Raw genomic sequence first — 21,523 nt, forward strand, 5'->3', positions numbered from 1 at the left:
TACTGATAGGGTATTATGAAGGAAATTGTACGTATAAGGCCTACGAGTGTTACTTAGTAGCCGCGTTTGTACGTACCATAATATAGCGGGTTACCAAGCTCCCCGAAACTCAAGTTTTTATTTTGTTTTGTTTTGTTTTCTTTGTTTTTTATTGAAACCGTTAATTGACACGCTCCAAATTAATTGGTTAGTAGAGTATACTATGCGCTCGGAAACCAGAGGGTTTTTTTGTCTGTTTCTTTATTTGTCTGTTTTTATTTTTGCAGCCTTTCTCCCTCACAGAAATACTAGTAACCCGCTAATTGCCTATCGATAAATTGATAAAACTACAAGCATTGTTCTTGAACCTCACATACATTGTCGAGCGCAAACTGTTGTGGCGTGCGCTATGAATGATGGGATATGAAAGATTCGAGTTTTTGTGGTTGACCGTTCACACGTATCTGCGGGCCAAAGATTAGCGCGCTAATAATAACAGCAAGATTTCTTGGGTTTAGCATTGCGCTGGTGACCGCGCTTATTTGTTGGGTTTTTGTCCACTCGTGCAAAGAACTCGGTTTACTAGCGGGTTACAAATTTCTCGTTTTGTTACCCAGTAATTTGTATACGTGTGAATCCCCCTATAGGCGTGTATAGATGGGTAATGAATGCCAGCGCGTTTTCACTTATTTTTCATGTTTATTTTATTTCGGCTGTATGTTTGTTTATTATTGCCCTTGTCATATTCAACAAAACAACAAATTACGATGCAAAATAATAATATTATACTCAGTATACACTACGCAACAGTCACTCCAAAGATATTACCCTGAATGCCCATCCCCCGTCACACGGACGTAGGGCCTAATTTACACTGTACTGTGATGTTCAAACAGTAAAAACATTGACTCGACGATCAATCGTTTGTTCACACATTGTATACACACATGTTTACATGTATGCTGGTTAATAATTTCTTTGGTAGTGCAAAACGCTGTACAGGCCTGCTGGTAAATTCCCACAAGATGTTCGTAATCTGTCCTTTTTAGTACCTCGGATAAGCTTGATTTTAAGACATTTCCTTTTTTATGTCGAAGGTATATTTTCTCTCTTCCTTTTCTCATACAATGTATTATCCCTGTGAATTATCCCTGTATGAATTTTCTTTGCAAATATGTGGATCGACCATAAGTTTCTTATAAATAATCTATTACATCGGTAAGTATGTAAATTTTGATATTAACAAACAGGCAATGTTCGCACCTCTTTGAAATAATGGCAGAGAGAAGTTTAAATCTGCGCTTTCAAGCACAGCGATATGCTTGACGTGGAATTATTATAGGTGATAGACACGTATATTGAATACGACTGGGAAGAACACTGTCGAACCGAAGATAATGATAATTCACATGTTACTGCTCAGTATTCTCAGTGTAATTCATTTTTGTGTAATATTCACATTATTAGTATTATGTCTCGCCATCGTTGTTGTTCCTGTTACTGGTCATTGGTGGGTTTGTTTTTTTTTTGTGTTTTTTTTTTTTGTATGTGTGCTATATATGCCTATATCTCGCGAATCGTGAAGAGGCTAATGGCTGGGAGCCAATGATATCAGATAACGTGGTCGATAGCATTAGCACTAACTGGAACGGATTCCACGTACTCTGACGTTATGAGCATCGTCAAAATAATCTTGACAAAACATATTTTCTCCTCAATCAAAACAGAGGTTCTCAGGAGGTTTGTGATGACAACTTATACAGAGAATGAAGTTATTTGTGATGATGATAATAGTACAGTATTCATGATAATCATTACAATGGTATAAAAAACGGTAACAACAAAGGCAACAATTTCAAGCGGCAATACCAATTCCAGGAGTTAGCCTCGATTTTTTTTTAATACCACGAACTGCGTGTTTGTGACTGATGAAAAAAAAAGTTAAGTGCATTAATTACTTCACGCAACCACGTTGGCCTCATTAGCTGTTATACGAGTTGATAAGAATAATCACAGAAATATTCATTTTGAAAAGTGATTGACACTTCGTTTTGTAATTGTACTTATATTTCCCTTGAAATGTTGGTATGTACGGTCCGATATCACCATCTCCGGTTCTGTCCGAGGTCATAATGTGCAATAATCGTTGCTACTGGTTAGCTCGGTTAGCTTCAAGAGGGATAATTATAAAGCGAGATGCCGATCCAGAGCACTTGCAAGATAAACTTTATACACTGATGAGAAACTAACTAACTGTAAACAATCGAGGGAACTTGATTAACCACAATTGAAATGCTCTTCCAGGGAATATAAAGCATATGAAAATATGTATATAGGGTTCACCTTCAAGATCAACTCTTCTTGTTTTGTTCTTATTTATTTATGTTTTAATTCAATTACTTTTTAGTGTCTTTTTATTGCACTTCATTGTACTGGAATGATGGTGAATAAAACTAGACTGAACTAAACTAGAACCGAGTTTATAATCCTTGACAAGATCAACCTTGTTTTGTTATGTTCGTCAAGTTCACAGCTTTGTCGACCTCATGTTTCAGCAAGGAACTGTGAACGGAAAGATATCCCCTCCCTCTCTCTCTCTCTCTCTCTCTCTCTTTCTGACCTTAGTTTCAGGCTTACCGTGGTGTTTTGTTTCAGTTTTTACATCAGAATTGTCGGAAAAGATTTGAATGTAATCCATGGTCGGGGAGGTGTACTGCCGCACATTTTCAGCCCTCGTCTTACTGCATCCGATTGAGAAATTGCCTTTTATACATCGACGTTTATAAGCATTAGAAATCTGATCAGTGTTTTTGAAGTATCTTTGACAAAATAAATCACGGATGTACATAATCGAGAAGAATTCAAACCTACGACCTCCTGATCTCCGGACAGGCGTATTTTCAGGAATATATTGACATCTTATTCCTACACAAAATTTTGGTACACTGTCTTTTACATCTATGTATCTGTGTATGCCCAAAATGAGGTGGATGTGATGTATACAAAATCTATAAAATGATACATGTATCTATAGTTCACACCAATGTCTCATCTGTATTATGGTTTGCGAATTGTCTCCATGTTGATACTTTATAGTTTTCCCCTCCAAAATAGCCCAAAAGAGTCTTGCTATTATTTAAAGAGAATTGCTGCAGTCTGTAGGCCTATCGTTATATTTTTATACTACATATATGTGAAAATTATTTACCATAATACACGCATTTTTTTTAATATTACAATGTTTTTGTATATAAGATCAACAGATTTATCATTATTTATTATAAGGTTTGTTTCTTAACTACTTACCTTTCCATATCAAACAAGATACATTGTTTAGCACTCTCAGAATTGTGATTGAAAAAAAAAATTATGTGGTGTGGTTTACGAGGTACATGTATACAAGTATTTATTATATATACAGATATATATATATATATATATTATATATATATATATATATATATATATATATATATATATATATATATATGTATGTATGTAAAACTGTCTCGAAATTACTCAAATTTCCAGTTCTATTCTGAAGAATGGGAAAAGACACGCGAATATACAAGCGGTGTTCAAAATTTACAACACTGAAATACACATGTACAAACATCTCTGTATGAACACTGTCAAACACTGTACAGTTTGTGATAATGTATGATGGTCACTGCATGTTATAGATTTTGCTTGTGGAGATAAATTGACAAGAGTTTTCGCTTGACGGCATCGTCTTCCATACGGTTACAGCACGTTATTCCGAAGGTTCGTTATTCCGAAGGCTCTTCAGTCCGAAGTTTCGTTATTCCGAAGGTTCGTTATTCCGAATTTCATTTTCGGATTAACAAAATCTTCGGAATAGCGAACCTTCCGAATATCGCTAGGAAAATGTTCGGATTAACGAATCCTTTTTCATTTTCAGATTAACCAACCTCTAGGTATAGGAAATTTGTGTGTTTCGGATTAAGGAACCTTCGGAATAACGAACCTTCGGAATAAAGAACCCTCGGAATAACGAACAGCACTCTTCCATATACAGCCAAGATTTCAACCTGCAGATGAGCCAAGACACCTTGTTTCATACGTGAGTATATAGGTATCATAAAAAGCTATCATTGATATGAAATTGTAACACGACATTTCCATATTATTATAGAATAATGTAAACCTAAATACAGAATCATATAAAATGTCTTTCAGGGTGTCTTACTAAAAATTGTTTGATTAAAACATTGTTGATTTCTCCGTACCGAAACTTTTATAGATCATCACATCGCCTCCAATGTATACGTTGTTTATAACAATATAATATACAACGCACAGTAAGATTTGTGTAATATGAACCATGACTCCATTCTGTCAATATATTTCGAGTTTTGCAGTCGAATTTCACTGTGGGGTGTTTGAGAGATGTACATCATGATAACTGCTAGGGAGTTGAATGTTCCAGCATGATCCTGTCGAATTTACTTGTATATAGGTATACATCGGAGCTCTATTGTAGCTCGATCCACTAAACATGGGCAAGTCAGTTTGCATGCTATGCACAGTGAAATCAGTGAAATTTCGGCCACTATAATTATTCTGAACAAAACATACGATCCCATCGGTGACAAAAACCTGACAATTGATATTATATATAGCATCCTAACCAGAAGTTTCCATGAAGTATAATACAACATAAATATGTAACCAAGTCACTGAGGGGGTTGTACCAAAAATAATTCTGTTTAAAATATTTTTGATTCAAATGATTCATCACATCGCGTTCGGTACGTGTTTACTTATTTTGTTTATAACCATCGTTTGATGATAAGAAAACAAGTGTTGTCTTTATTATATTCCATGAATACTTCACGTACAAACCGTTTCGTATGATACCTGGTCGTAATATGGATCATTCACGTAAACAAATCCCCGCTCTTATTTTTTTTTTTTTCGGCAGTTGTAACGGGGAAGTGACTGTATGTGTATCAGACACAGCTATAAGAAAAAGTGATTTCATTCATACAAACGTGTATTGTTACTATTTTGTCGCATGATTTCGGACATGAATTTCATACAGTTCAGAACCAGCAGTGAGATTGAAATATCAACATACCTATAGAGATGACCCTTAGTTGCTAAACATACCGATTTGGCAGTCCAAATCAAGGAACCAGCCAATAAATGGTGTATATTTTCCTTCTCTAATTCAATTCAATATAATAATTATTAATTTCTTTATTTCCATCTTTAAGAAGACATGATTAAGAAAAAACTTTGAATTTCAGAAACTCAAGTACTGCCTGCAGGCCTACCGGTAATTGCAGTGTCGTTGATTTTCAAATGACAATTATGTCGCATAACTCACATTATTATCAAACATAGGCTCTCTCTAAAAAAAAAAAAAAAAAAATATTCACTCTCGAAGGGGTGATGGACTTTGCCAAAATAGTTCCGTAACATTAAATTAACACTAAATCTATAATCATCGTTTGATGATAAGAAACCAAGTGTTGTCTTTATTATATTCTATAAAAACTTCACGTATACGTTGTGATACCAAGGAGGTACTACGTACGATACCTGCCCGTAATATGGGTCATTCACGTAAACAAAAATCTCGGCCTCGAATTATACGATTGGTAACAAAAGCTATCATTGATTTGAAATGGTAACACGACATTTCCATAAAGAATAATTAATGAACCTAAATATAGAATCAAATAAAATGTCTTTCAGGGGGTCTTACTAAAAATTATTTGATTAAAACATTGTTGATTCCTCCGTACCGAAACTTGTATATGGTTCTATCACATCGCCTCCAACGTATACATTGTTTATAACAATATAACGCTCAGTAAGATTTGTGTAATGTGAACCATAACTCCATTCTGTCAATATCGGCGATGGAGCTCTCGTAGCTCGATCCTTGGCATGGGCAAGTCAGTTTGTATGCTATGCACAGTGAAATCAGTGAAATCTCGGCCACTATAATTATAACAAAACTGAACAAAACATACGATCCCATCGGTGACAAAAACCTGACAATTGATATTATATACAGCATTCTAACTAGAAGTTTCCATGAAGTATAATACAACATAAATATGTAACCAAGTCACTGAGGGGGTTGTACCAAAAATAATTCTGATTAAAATATTTTTGATTCAAATGATTCATCACATCGCGTTCGGTACGTGTTTACTTATTTTGTTTACACGCGCTAAGCAGAATAAAGCAGAATGAACCATTTGTCAAGCAGGTAAGTCATATTATTCATGACGTGATTGACAATACAGACTTTGCCACAATAGTTCCGTAACAGTAAATTAACACTAAATCTATAATAATCGTTTGATGATAAGAAACCAAGTGCTGTCTTTATTATATTCTATAAATACTTCACGTACAAAACGTTGTGATACCAGGGAGGTGAGCACCTCCCTGGTATCATGGGTCATTCACGTAAACAAATATCCGCTCGTTAGCTTTTTTTTCGGCAGTTGTAACGGGAGGTGAGTGTATGCGGTAAATTTTGATTTAAAAAATGATAATAAATGAGCGGACGATAGATTGCCTGAATTTCACCCCAGCATATTTGTTTTTTTTTTTTTTTTGGGGGGGGGGGGGCTGTAACTTCACAATTAATTTCTATAAAGATGTAGTACCACGTGTCTATACTAATGTATTCTAGTTGGCTCATTTGGAGGTTGAAATCTTGATGCAAACTATATCGTTTCATGTTGTGTGTGAAGCTGCAGCCTGCAATATAGGTGTAGCGTTTCAAATATCATTGGCGTCGTCTACCTGGCTGTTTAGATACTTTCTGAAATGTCTTCACAAAAAAAAATCGGAAGTTACCGAGTTTTTTCCTACTTTTGGGAATTGTGTCCGAAAGAATTATAGGGTGACTATGGTCGCGATTTAATATTCAATAGTGCCTCACATGCGCTGATCAAGCCTGTGTCAAGACAGTCATGTAAATACATGTATAAACGTATCTCTGCGCTAGCGATTTGAACATCAAAAATTCAATCGAAATCCATCTAGGATCTTTATGTGTGTAGTAGCTAGTACACGTGTATCTAGTCTTCAAACTTTCATGTTCGAATAGAATATGATAAAATCGTTGATGCCGGTGGTTCTCAAGTACAGACATACGTGAAATATCTACAGTCGGTGCCATAATCATTCATTACTTTCTTCGGACTCACAAAGTTTAGTACCCAATGGCACAACCGTGAATACATAGTATTCAATGGATGGAGCTGTACATGACTAGACATTTGGATCATTTCCATAACCAGGTAGGTAGGGGTACTGGTATCGGCGACCCAACACGTTCAATGGGGTTACGATACCGGTGTGTGTTCCACCGTACACTTTGAATGAAGCAAGTGGCTGGGCATTGGGTATTGTGTGTGTCTCTCTGGTGTGTGTAGGCCTGAACGGCGAGAGTTGGGAGAAGGGGAGAGAGATTCTGCCGAGAGTCCTTGGGGAGCTCGCAGAGTGTAACCTTAGGAAGGCCTAAAAATAGATGTGTTTCGGTCAAGGGGTCAGGAGGGCCTGTCGCTTCGTGGAATGGAAGGAGTGGTGGCTGGAGTTTGGCTCGCAAAACGCAAAGACAGTATCGTATTGCAATGGAAACGGCAGGTGGCGCTCTGTAGGTAACGGTCATCCTGATAGATGTTGGAAAGATTTTGCCTTCTTGCAGCAAATTACTATGTACTAAATTCGTAATTTTCTCATCTATTTTACACTGTAATGTGAAACGAACCATCATGGATGTTGATACTATCCTTCCTCAACACAATTTCATCAAGTATTCTGCAAATACTAGCAAATAACATTCTGATACGCCACATAAACAGGAACAGGACCATTGCTTTAAAACTTATTTCGAAGCACTACATAATGCTGGCTGAGTTTTTGTTTCATCTGCAAATGTTAAATCATGCCTTTAAAGGGGCACACTCACCAGTGTCTGCCTCCACCACCTGTTGTCTGGCTTCCTCACTGACCTGGGTCATTGCTGCCAGACATCGGCTGTAGGCTGATCTCAAACTCTCCCTCTCAGGGGCATTCTATCAATTCCAAGAAATACACAAATAACAGCAACCAATGCATCAGTTTTATCAGATATAAGTCACTCACAACAAACAATCAAAAGTTATTTCATTAGCACTGTGAGAACAGTAAAATAACACCCTGAATTAATTCAGACAGTGATTTCAATTAAACACTTTAATGCAAACATTTTTAACAATACTTTCCTCAAAATTTATGCACATGAAATATCAGCACTGTACAGATCTCCTTGGAGGGACAATTTATGATCTGGATCTGGATGATATACTGGATGAGTATCCCTCAGCACTGTGGAGTGATGTGCACCTAATCACAACAGAGGTGATGCTGGAGTGCATCTTTAAATGCATCAAAATTATGAATCTGTTTGATATTACTTGGCAGTTCATTCCAATCCTTCAGTGTTCTGTGTCCTTGTTCATTTGTTTGTTTGTAATTAATTATATATTAATATGATAACTAAAATTGAAGGATCACTTGCCTCTTCACAAATAATCATTTCATGAACAGCAAAAAAGGTGGATGATTTAGAAAGGATTTTTTGTTGTTTTCTTTTAAATCTTTGCTTTCCAAGCTGATCATTTCTGAGACAAGAAAAAATATATATACAAGTACAACTTTGAATTTGTACTAGCCATTTGGGAATGCCCATTTGTGCCGTGCATATGTTGTTTTGCTCAAGAAGAGTATTTTCTTCCTTCTTTCTGTTTTTTTTTTTTTCACAGAATATTATGTCCTTCTCAACATACAAACTAGCCTTTAAACAAGGCGACTCGCTCTGCGTGCCCCGTATAGCGCGTTTACCCCACAAACCTGTTGGCCGGCGAGTGGAGCGAGCCGCCTTTATCCACTCGTTCAGGGATGTGTACTTTTGTCGTTGTTGTTGCTTTATATTCTTTGACAAATTTGCGTACAAATTTGACGCAGAAAATACACACGGCACCAAGGCAAGCCTCGTTAATATTAAGTAACTATGTAGAATAAGAATAGTTACTTAATATTAACGAGGCTTGCCTTGGTGCCGTGTGTATTTTCTGCGTCAAAATTGTACGCAAATTTGTCAAAGAATATAAAGCAACAACAACGACAAAAGTACACATCCCTGAACGAGTGGATAAAGGCGGCTCGCTCCACTCGCCGGCCAACAGGTTTGTGGGGTAAACGCGCTATACGGGGGCACGCAGAGCGAGTCGCCGTGTTTAAAGGCTACATACAAACCTGCAGTGCTTCCAGGAGCTTGCGGGGTATCCCTGCCTGGCAGGCTGCCTGAACTCCCCCAGTAGAATGTGGCAGGATCCTGGTCAGGAAACTAGCAGCTCTCTACAAGCAGAAACAAGCACATTAGTTTTTTAATGAATCATGATGAGTATGATGATAAATATAACTACGCTACAATTTTGAACCTGAAAAGTCTTTCTTTGCAGTCACATATTACAGATAATATCACACTCGATTAGAGTTTAGGCACTCCTTCTAAACAATTTCTAATAAGTACTTGAAAGTGAAACTTCCTTTACTAAAAAGTAATTTGCCTTCAGCTATTAACCCGTTGAGGACGGACTGATTTTGCTACAACACGCATTTTCCATAGACACCTGCCCGAGTATACTCGGGACTCGTCCTCAACGGGTTAATAGTTACCTTCTACACTTGGCATTAAAAATCAAGCATTAATTCTTCTGCATGCAATTATGTCTATAATTGAAGAGTTTGTTCACAAAAAACCTATAAGTCCATATTTGCCAAATGGAGATATTTGCGATTAAAGGTCAAGAAAAATAAAGAGAATAATAAGAAATGTTTTGCTTCTTTTGACCATAACTTCAAAAATGTACCTTTATATGTAGTGACCAATATATCATTTAAAAGGTATTATTTTGTACTTTATGACAGAGACCGTACTTCAAAATCTTCAAAAATGGACATCGGTTTTTGCGAACAAACTCTTCAATTCCACCCCCTCCCTCCCCGCAAACAAGAGTTTTGAATGAATTAACCTGTTGAAGACGAGTCCCAAGTATACTTGGGCAGGTGTCTATGGGAAATGTGTGTTGTACAATGTAGCAAAATCAGTCCATCCTCAACAGGTTAAGGATAATGGTTAGGTAAAGTGAAACCTATTTTGTGTGAATCTCATGACCTTCAATGATGCTCACAGAGACTTCAACCTCAAGCATCTCGTACTGTAAAACGAGGAATGTTCGTGTGCATTTAATGTAACAAATTTTGCATTAAAATGCATGCTAAAGATCTTGACTACACTATATGCAATGAATGTTAAGAGGCAACTCGCGAATATTTCATGCTGGGAAAAAGGCCGTTGACTCCCATTCGTGAAAAATTTCATGCCGCGAAAATATCATGTTTTACAGTAAGTGGGAGTATGTTACTCCTGGGATTCAGACCCTGTTTATTTAGGGCTATGAAAGCTTTTGGTTACAGATGCTCCCTGGTGCTCTCTTAGCCTTGGCTTACGACAAGAGTAAAGCTGGGAGGGATATATCTACATTGTAACCTGGAGAAATTACAGCTGTATGTCTTTTGAATAGTGGGAGACACACAGCTAGAGCTGGAGAAATTCAAACTCAAATGGGCGATTAAGAGCGGGAGATTTTGCAAAAAATGATGTCAACGTGGAAGAGTTGGAGTTTCCGCACTCATGCCTGAACCGCCATTCCTGAAGCGAGTTTCTCACCTCTCTCAGCTCCTCATCTTGAAGCTCCACCAGAGGAATCATCAGGTGGCTCAGAGATTCAGCCTGATCCTTCAGGGCTTGGCTGGTTTCCGTGGAAACATTCAGAAGAAGACCAAGCATGGAGAAGACTGCATCTCTTCTGCTGCCTTGGCCGAGTTTCTTGGCATGAGATTTCTTTCGAATGAAATTAAATTTTTAAAAAGAAGTTACACACACAGATTCACTTTCATACAATAAAACCACACCAAACCAACGTGGGCCTACAAATTTGGATACAAATGGCTTTTGGTGAATACATGTACATCTAGCTTTAATGCCATTTTAAAAGTTATACTGTGGAAACTTAGTATAACAAGTTCATTTGGGACTAGGACAATTTCTTCTTTATATCAAATATTTTATTATATCAGTAGTCAATAAACAATACCAAACAAAGGGAATAAATTCATCGGGACCTTAGAAATTAAGTTTGTTATATCAGGTATTTTGTTACATCAGATCTCTTTATATCAAGCTTCCACTGTGCGTTGACAGCAACTTTAACAATCATCTAAACAGAATTGCATGGATTAGATGAAAGGAAAGGTCACATAATGTCATCTCGTAACACCATGCTAAACAAACACTGTGCAAGTACTATCAGTATGGAAAGCATAACGAGAACAACATTTGTAACAGTTGATATGTACGTAGTTTATAGGACCCTGCCCTCTCTGCCCTATTTCACTATTGTATACGCTACGGTATATATTTCGCGACTCTAAATTTTCGCGAATCGGGAATTCCCGACGATTTCGCGAGTGGTTTAATTCGCGATCGTGGAGTTCTCTATTGAATGGAGAAGTGTACACGCGTACGTCACATTCACATTGGGATCAGAGTCAATATTTTTGCACGTCTTTAATTTTGCAAGTCGGGTGCTACCTGCAAAAATTCGCAAAAATAAAAACCTCACGAAATATTTGGCGTATACAGTATCTCGGTGTTTTCATGCTGCACACGCATATCGTCGCTGGGGTGACAAGACCTTGTATCTGCAATTTCGGTGAAAATTACTTTTTTGGATGAATGGTCAAGTAATGGGTTAAGTGATGTTCTGTCCAAATCCCAACTGTCTTACTCCAAAAATGAGCCACCACGGCATGTCAAAGGAAAGGCTATCCCATTCGCCACCGTGCTTTGGCCGCTGTGTTTTTTGGTTCTCCTGAACATTTGACATTTTGTAGATACGAGGTCTTTTCGCCTCAGCGACGATATATTGGGAACGTACATTGTACACACACACACAAGAAAGTGTGACGAACTGAAGGCTTACCAACACATGACTGGCTGCATCCCAGAATTCCTTCCGTTTTGCAATCTGCTTCCTGATGACGGGGTCAAGGGTCATGTTGCCCATGAAGGAAATGCATGATGGGAAGACGTTGCCATTCTTGGATTTTCCAGCATGTGTCTGTATGAGGGACGGTATTGGCATTCTAAGTCACAAAAAGTTTCCTGTAGCATAAAGTCATTTCATTATAATCAATCTTGTGACTGTGCTGCGTTTGCTCATGACAAATTCAACACTTACGAAGACAAAAATAATGATTATTTGTGTCCTCTAATGCAAGTAGTAATAGGCCTACTAAGTAAGTCACAGACTTTTCATGAAGGTGCCTCTTTACAAAGAAACCATCCTACGACTTGACTCCGCTCCACTCCTGACTTAGTAGTCAGAGCTGAATTTCAGCCACATCCCTCTACCTTCTTTCAATGTTTCAGATGCCTCATGGCTATTCGTGTGCCACATTCACTACCTGTCCATAGGTTTGAGTGTGAAATTTGTACTTATCTGACTCTATGACAAAGAATGGGCTAGTGGTGGAAACATAATTACAGCTATTCTCTCAAGCTATACAGGATGATATAATTCAGTTCTATCAGTGATTCCTCAAATTGTGTGACAATAGCAGAGTTGCAGCCTGTCAAGTACAGATGATTACTCTGAACTATTTAATGAAAAGTATGAGCATCAGTGTTCCACATCCAACGCTGATGAGAATTGTAACTAAGTGGAGAAACTTTTATCAAAACTGCACAACAATCCTCCATTCATGATTTCTTACCATAAATCTCTCAAATGCAGGCAGAACATCTTCCTCGACTTTGTTCCTGAACTGAGCTGAAAATCTTCCAAGTATAGAGAAAATAAAAGAAACATATCATCTCATTTTTTTGTAATACAGTATTCACCGCATAATCGGGCATCTGATAATCGGGAACCTCGCTTAAATGACATACGCTTCCCAGAAACATTTCCAATGCACGTTATTTTCACTGGATAATCGGGCGGGGACCTCTGATAAACGGGACAATTTTTCTTCAAGCGACCTTTGATTTTGTTGATATTTTACACAAAAAATCTACCAAAATACCACAACAATATTTCAAAGATTCCCTGTCAGTTGTCGTTTACATCAAACTTACAAAGCAAGCTTCGGACTGGTGTGTTTTGACCTCCGTCCACCCAGTACACATACATTTCAGCTCGCTGCCCGCCTTCGCTTTTCTGTACATGTGTATATATGGCGAGCTAGATCGCTATACAACAACACATGTACAGTGCAGTGATCGCGGCAAGTAAACAATCAAGCCGTGATGATTGAATGATTGTAGGACTTTTCATTGACGTTCCCACATCAGTTCTGGGTAATCATTTCCCATGGTTGTGGATATGTATTTATACAGAACGCCCTACGTGTCCAAGAATTCTACGAATGTTTAAGAAAGTGCTAGCTTTTAATCCACATATTTTGTGTTCGAAGAGAGGTGACAGAAGAAGAACCCGGTTGCGATGACTGCATCATTGCGAGAATGCAGGGACAGCTAGAGGGTCGCGCCGAGGGGTAGCGTGGTTGTGTATTCATGTACATGTACAGTACGTCAGTATGCATGTGTGTGTGTGTGTGTGTGTGTGTGTGTGTGTGTGCACTGTACATAATGTACGGTACATGTCGTATGCCGTTAGTGTATGGTGAGTGCTCATCGCGAAATCGGGCACCCCGCTTAAAGGGGCCATGTTTGCTACTCCCAACCTGTCCCGATTATGCGATGAATACTGTACTACACTCTCATACACTGCAAGCTTATTTGGATAACTGAAATTCCTCATCGTTCTCACTGTTGTTAATGCATATGAGTGTCCTACCTCAACCCCTGTCCGTCTAATGATTCAAAGTGGAGAAAGTCATAACTACTGATAAGTATTCACTACCATCATTTAAGTGTAAAATGTATCACAGAGTTGGCCAAGCTGCACATCTTCAAACAGAAGAGGAAATTCAAAATCTGTTCACCATGTACGGTATACCATATACTAGAATGACTGAACAAGAATTTGAATTACCTGTTCAAAGCTTTAATCTCAATTCTATTTAGTAACAGGAGGGTGATATACACTATTCACCTCCAAACTTGTCTCACTGATAAATAATTTCATCCACTGATTCAACAGTGTGTGGGATAACAACCTGATGAGAGCTTGGAGAGGGAATCATGACTCACAAAGAATTTTGAATTTATGCTGGCAATTAACACTGGAACAATTAAATGCAGGGCTGTTTATTAAAAAAAAACAAAAAACAAAACCTTATACAGGTGTTTTACCTTATACCCATCACTCTAACAATCCCTTTTATTCTTGGTAATTGTTGGTTTTATACCTTAGTGCAAATGTGTGTGATTTTCAACTGGATGATAGGACTTCCTCCCCAGTATGGCACCAAATAAAGAGAGTTTAAAAATCACATAACTAGGCATTTGTATATCACAGATATTTCAACATTGACAGAAGTGTTGAGTTAAGAAATGGACAACATTTTGACAGTGGAATCTCAATGTGCAACGCGTTGTAAATGAACTGCAAAGCCAGGATTCACAAAGGTACAGTTTGCAGTTTTAAATCTGGGTCAATAATTATGCAACTTTCAAATCCATGTGTCATTTTTCTTGTTGATGTCAATCTCCCAGCAATATCACTGCATGTTACTTTACTTTTCTTTTCATAAAAAAAAAAAGAGATTCACTGATAAGGGGTCTAGTATGCTTTCCTCTAACTACCAGTAGGCTTACTTTTCCTCGAGTGCCAGGTTGTTCAGGACCTTAGCTGCTTCTGCTGCTCCAGACTGTGAGGTCTGAAGATAGGAAAACATCCCCACCAGCAAACTGTACACAAGTAAAAAAGAATAAGGTAAAATCCTGTTAATGAACTGTGTACACACATGCATACAAACACAAACAACATAAAAACTATGGAATAACCACCATGCTGACACAATCAACCCTACCCGAGTGGCCACCTTCCGAATATTAAAAAAAATCAAGATTGACTAGATTGACCCATTTCACCTTTGTTCAGTCCTCACGTAAAATAAAGTCGTGCAACTTTTTGTTGATTCTGTGATGCACGGTGACAAATCATTTGCAAGCACCGACCATATACCTTGCATTGTCAAACTTGGAGATGAGATGAAGCCGCCCGACGCTGCTCTCTGTCAGGCGAAGGAGAAGGGAAACACAAGATCGGGAGATGTGTGGGTGACCGCCGCCCAGGAGGCCCAGCAGGTGGGAGGGGAAATCCCCACTCTCAATGACCACCTTACAATTCTCATCTAGTCAAGCACAGTTCACAGTGAAAGGAAGAGAAAAGCAGGGAAAATTCAGGACATCCTTCGCCATCTTAAAGGGTGTGTACAGTTCTGGTTGAGGTAAGGATTTAGCTTTTAACGTTTTGCGAGATATTCAGAAACCACTCTATGAGATGTCAAAGAGCATGCAATTCTAAGGGGTATCAAAAATTTATTTGATGAAAATCGGTTTTGAAATGGCTGAGATATCCAAAAACAAGGTGAAACAAAGAGATCCTAATAAAAGGCGTGGCCTGTAGCCTTTTATTATTCTCACTTTTTTTTTGGATATCTCAGCCATTTGAAAACCAATTTTTATCATATAAATGTTGAATCCTTCCTAAAATTACATGCTCTTTCATATATGTGACCGTGCACCTCAAAACGAACATAAAGTCGCACACACTGATTTCGCGCGAGGACTGAAAATAAGTGAAATGGGTCAAGCTAGCCGAACTTGACTTTTTCATATTTTCTGATAGAGCGGGTCTTCTTTTACATTATGCTAAAATTTGGTATCATAAAACGGGCAGGAAAGTGTGTTTTTTTAGCAGTTTATCTCGAACATTTTTGGTAGAATAATGTGATTAGGTGTGTCTTTAGAATCCCTTTTTCATTTCTGAAAAACCTTGTCCACACTCTTCACTTTCAACTCTAATAACTTTTGAAAGGATAGGGCTACTGATTTGAAAGTTGACATTAATTATGGACAGAATGTGTTAATGAGGCATGCTTAATTTCAGTTTAATCTGATAATCTCTTCATTGTTGTTACTCTGGTGGTTTACTTCCTGTTTTTTGTTCCATTCATCACACAGCCAGCACGGTTTGGTAAAGATTAAGCGCTTGAATAGACCCTGTACTTCAGAGCCTCTTTTCTCAGTTGACACTTTTCCTGAGTGTGTTCTTTCTTTCCAATATTTAGATAGGTTAGGAGAGTCCATTTGATTTGAGTTATACATCATTTTAAAGCTTAAAGTCTGCTCTTTCAGAATATGGTCTTAACTAAAAATTCATGTCTGGCGACTCTTTGTTTGTTTTGAGGTGCAGGGTCACATATAATAAGAGGTTCCTCATTATCTCACTTAGGAATGTTCAAAACATGAATCCCCACCTCAACCAGTACTGTACAGTCCCTTTAATGTATTGGTCCATCACATTGGTGAAAAAAAAAGGCAATGGTTGCATTTAATAAGATCATGCAGTTGAAATTTGCACCCTCTCCCATCCGGTAATGTTAACGCCCTATTACATTGTATCTTGGAGTATTTTAAATTCAACACATAAGGTAATAAATAAGAAAAATGCGAAAAATCTATTTTCACACAGTTTGCAGATAAGCATAAACTCATCTCTCTTTCTAATACTGTAAAGCAAGATATTTTCCTGGCATGACATTTTCGCGAATTGGAGCTGACGGCCTTTTTCATGGCATGAAATTTCATGAATTGCCAATGGCATTCAATGCATACAGTGTAGACAAGAACTTTCCCATGCATTTTTATTCCGTGAATCACGGCTCTCATGAAAATTTGCAAAATCAAAATGCATGTTAACATTCCTTGTTTTACAGTAACCAAACTGAATATTTCTCATATTACTGACACAGTATCATTTTGATCAGCCATACCTAACTGATTGGAGTAAAGTCTACTCCAATGAGATCATGGTCAATGCTTTGAGGTCTAATTTGAGACTAGAATGAGAGTGAATACTCTTTGAAGAATATGTAGAATTTCTACATACACATTCATGTACATGCTATATTGCCATGACACTTTACCATTTTGGATAACAGTCTGGGTGAGTAAGTCTAGCAGGGCTTGCACGACTTCCAGTACTTCTGATTTCTTTTCTCCTCTGATCACCTGGTCAATACAGCTGTGGGCAAGTATATAAAAAAAAAAAATGATATCTTTAGAAATCAAGCTGTGAAAGTGTAATACACCACATGTACATATTTATCACACATGTATACACAACCTTTCTAACAAACAAACCTACACCAACATAAACACATTGAAATACAATTTTCAGTTTTTAACAAATCATTCTACATCTTATAAGCTATAGAAAGAAAATCTACTGTACGTCTTACAATCTATCAATTTGTACATATGTGACTGGAACAATAAAGTGTAACAAGCAGGGTGTTTGGAATGGTTAACAACCACAACCCATGGTAAAAGGATACAGACACAACATACACAGTGCTCAATGAGTTGAAACTTCTCCCAGAAGTCTCTACCTTTTGAATGGCTCTCTTTCCAGCACATCATAACCCTTCCCTGTTCTGAAGAGCGTCCTTGATGTATCTGACAGGAGAAAGAACATAAACACACCTTGAAATGAAATCACAAAATTGATGATTTTCTGAAGAAAAAAATAATGATTTAAAAAATAATGATAAATCTTTAAAAAAAAAAGACACATCTTAGAACACATGTAAATTTGTAAAATAAATTAGATATACAAGTAACATACATTTCCTATCATATAAAGTTTTTCCTATGTTACTCTTTTCACCACAATGTTATCTGAAAATCAAAAGATGTATGGTACATATCTAAGCTGATATTGACAAGGAATACACTTGACATAATTACTGATAAAGACCAACAGCACACTACTGATTTAGAAAAGGCACATCAATGGTGTTGTAATGAATTCTTGCACACTCCGTGCATGGTCATGCTCTTCTACTACAAAAAGGTAGCAAGACAGTGTTCAGTGACAGAAGCGATCATCATCATGAAGTGTACCTGTACCTTGTACAGTCAGATATCAGTGGAATATACATGTAATGTCATCCCTCAGATGCCTCTCAGTAGGATGGGTGCATCTGCTCAAAACCTTGCATCGAAGAAAAACATGCTACAAACATCCAATCTATGTGTACAGACAGCTTTGACCGAGATTTGATAATTTGTCACTTGCGTCCTTTTGCCAGAATAGGGAAGTAAAAGTGTAGCGCTTATCATCGTAAAACACTCCCTTCATTACCCATCACCATCCAAGTATACATCAGGGGCCCGTTTCATAAAACTTGTCATCAGTGACAACTGCCACATTTCTATGACAAATTTGCTCTCAGCCAATCAGATGCAAGGATTTCAGGAGCTTGTCACATCTATGACAACTTGTCACTGATGACAAGTTTTATGAAATGGGCCCCAGAGGACCTTTTGGCATAGGATTAACTTTCAACCTTTTGTATACATCTTTGAACCTTTCTGTGTGCTTTGACTGCAGACAGGCACAGAAAATTCATAGAATTGTACACACTATCCGAAGTCCCTGGCACAGAATGAGTTAAAATCTCACCACTCTTGATCATGTCTTCCAGAACTCTCATGCCCCCAGCGTAGTACATAAGATGCTGATTCTCCTTCCAGAGCTTGGCGAGAACTTCGGTGACAGTCTTTGAGTGCATGTCTCCCCCTTCCAGCCTCTTGGAGGCGTTCTCTTCAGCCTGAGCAGCAGTGCGTGCCTGCTGGACCTCGGAGATGTACTCTGGTAGTTGTTACAATAATGGCAGAAAAAGAACATAAAAAAACAATAAAACACACAAACAAGAAAGTCAGGACTTGACATCAACAGTGCCCTGGTAGCCCAATGCCACTAAAAATTTATGCCAGGCCACAAAAGTTCCCAAAAATGGTCCACATTCGGTGGCCCGACCAAGTAATTAAGCCAGTGAGGACGGGTTGATTTTACTACAACATGCATTTCCCATAGAACACTGCCTTATACTCTGGACTAGTCTTCAACAGAATAAGATTCAATATGATTTGCTGTTTCCTTTTATTGTGTGTCAATACATTTCTTTTTCAGGCCACCACAATGTCAAACCAAGAGATTTTAGTGCCCTAAACAGGCCACCAGAGAAAATATTCAGTGCCGAGCCCTAGAAGTTGGAAATAGAACAAGGCTTCCATTTCAATATCATAATTTTTCCTGTACAGGTACCTGGAGCATTATGGCTGCTACATGTAATGATACGTGTGCATTCACACATCTACCAATAAGAGCAACAGCAACAAAATGTGCTCAATGCACTCACTAAGATGTACAAACAAAAACATGCAAACAAAAACACTCACGCACAACTCCTTGCATTTCGTCTGATATCCTTTTGATAGACCGGCAGTTAAACTCTTCATGCAAGCATACATTGCAGATCTCACTCACCATCCACCATCTTAGTCTTCTTGGAGTCATACTGGAGGATCTCCCGGTAGGCATCCATGGCGTCGTCATAGCGACGCATCCCAAGCAGCGCCTTACCCCGGTGGACACGTGCCTTGGAGTTCTTGGGTTCCAGTCTCAGTATGAGGTCACAGTCCTCTAGGGCTTCCTCAAACCTTCCCAGCTTGTTATAGGCCTGTGATAGATGGGAAAAGAGTGATGTATTTAAATACATGTACACCCTGAAAGCTATTTTGCACTGCAAACATAACGCCCCAATTCCACAGAGATTTTCTCTCATCGGTCGCTCATTGGAAGCTAACTAAAGTTTATCGCTTCCAGCCATCCACCAAAGTGTATTGAATCACAGTCCGATGGATCTGACTTGTGTTGGTCGACTATCAGGTCAGGGTCAGATATGTCTGGCGGTGATCTGATGAGGCAAGATCGTCCGATGAGCATCGCACATGACATGTCTGACACTGACTGATACTCAACCAACCAAGTCAGATTCATCACAGCGCGATCCGATACACTTCGGTGGGTGGCCTGAAGCAAAAATCTTTGCTTCCCATGAGCAACCGATGAGGAAAATTGTCTGTCAAATGGGGGTATTATACACTACCTTAGATCCTACAGTACACTTTCCCAATTCCAACTCCAATCTACTTCAGACCACGAGGTGATTGATGCCTTTGAAATGCATCTACGCAAGTATCTTTTCATAGCATATACTGTATCATAATTTCCTGTAACCTTCTTTTAACAATGTGAGATTACCCCCGCCCCCCCCCCCCCCCCCACACACACACACACATTGCAATTTCATGTGCTGCAACATTTTTTTTTTCTAATTTTTTTATTTTATTTTTGCACATTTTGATATCATATTCGCATATGCTGGACATACAGAATGAGGGGTCAGATATCAGTACCCCATCACATGCCCCCCCCCAAAAAAAAAATGAAATAAGTGCATGTCAAAATTTGCCTATTATGCGTTTTTGGACTCATTGCGATGCACAAATACTTGACCGGCTCCAGTACCACAATACAGTGCGTACCTGTGCTCTGTTGGTGTAGAGAGCACCAAAGTCTTTCAGGTGATTCAGTCCTTCTGTGTACAGCTCAATGGCTTTCTCATAATTGCCCGCCTTGAATTCTACGTTCCCTCTCTCCTTCCACTCCGTTGCCACTTTCATTTTTTCCCTCCTTCTCTGGGCCCTCTCAGCAGCATCCTGTTCCACCGCCTTCATGAAACCATCTATGGTGAAGTGAAAGACAACAAACTCATTGAGATTGACTGTGAAATACAGCCTAGAATGGAGCTATCATGGTTCAGTAGACGGCAAACTACACTGTTAATAATAAAAATATAATAAAAAGAAAATGATGATGATGATGGCAATAATAATAATAATAATAATGATAATATAATAATGATAAAAGTAATCATAATAAATAATAATAATAATAATAATAATAATAATGATAATATAATAATGATAAAAGTAATCATAATAAATAATAATAATAGTAATAATTATAACAATAATAATAATGATAATAATTACAATAATAATAATAATAACAATAAAACTGATATGGTTTTCTCTATCTGGGGTAGCCTGTCTAGTGGTGCCACTACTCTAAACATGAAGTACTATTAATAGAGGGCCCAACCATTATCATAACCTTAGCGTTGCCAGGTACACCTTTATACTCCTGTGTTGAGAGGGACATGGTGGGTAAAAATATCTTGTCCTAGGACATAGACACTTGACAGGGTTTGAGCTTGAAACATCCAACTGAAAGGCAAGAATCTTATCCAGGATGTCACAGTGCCCCCACAAGGTGCAAAGTGCGACCTCTACATGTGTACTACTGAACCTGCAGACTTGTGCAAGATAGTTTGCCCTCAG

At 38.1% G+C, this 21,523-nt stretch overlaps 1 protein-coding gene across 1 annotated transcript in view; it reads right to left on the reverse strand.

Annotated features, from left to right (window-relative positions):
* Positions 1 to 20,857, reverse strand: part of LOC140229763 (tetratricopeptide repeat protein 12-like) — a 29,099-nt gene extending 8,242 nt beyond the window's left edge. Inside the window, exons 1-12 of the mRNA XM_072309998.1 lie at positions 20,666 to 20,857; positions 19,605 to 19,797; positions 18,738 to 18,926; positions 17,662 to 17,728; positions 17,197 to 17,294; positions 15,231 to 15,399; positions 14,861 to 14,953; positions 12,856 to 12,919; positions 12,063 to 12,200; positions 10,748 to 10,921; positions 9,271 to 9,372; positions 7,943 to 8,048 (exon numbers count right to left, since the gene is read on the reverse strand). Coding sequence (XP_072166099.1) covers positions 7,943 to 8,048; positions 9,271 to 9,372; positions 10,748 to 10,921; positions 12,063 to 12,200; positions 12,856 to 12,919; positions 14,861 to 14,953; positions 15,231 to 15,399; positions 17,197 to 17,294; positions 17,662 to 17,728; positions 18,738 to 18,926; positions 19,605 to 19,797; positions 20,666 to 20,857 — 1,585 coding nt within the window. The remainder of the gene's footprint in view (positions 1 to 7,942; positions 8,049 to 9,270; positions 9,373 to 10,747; positions 10,922 to 12,062; positions 12,201 to 12,855; positions 12,920 to 14,860; positions 14,954 to 15,230; positions 15,400 to 17,196; positions 17,295 to 17,661; positions 17,729 to 18,737; positions 18,927 to 19,604; positions 19,798 to 20,665) is intronic.
* Between the last annotated feature and the right edge of the window lie 666 nt (positions 20,858 to 21,523).

Source organism: Diadema setosum, chromosome 6, assembly GCF_964275005.1.
Source record: "Diadema setosum chromosome 6, eeDiaSeto1, whole genome shotgun sequence".
In the NCBI taxonomy this organism is placed as follows: domain Eukaryota; kingdom Metazoa; phylum Echinodermata; class Echinoidea; order Diadematoida; family Diadematidae; genus Diadema; species Diadema setosum.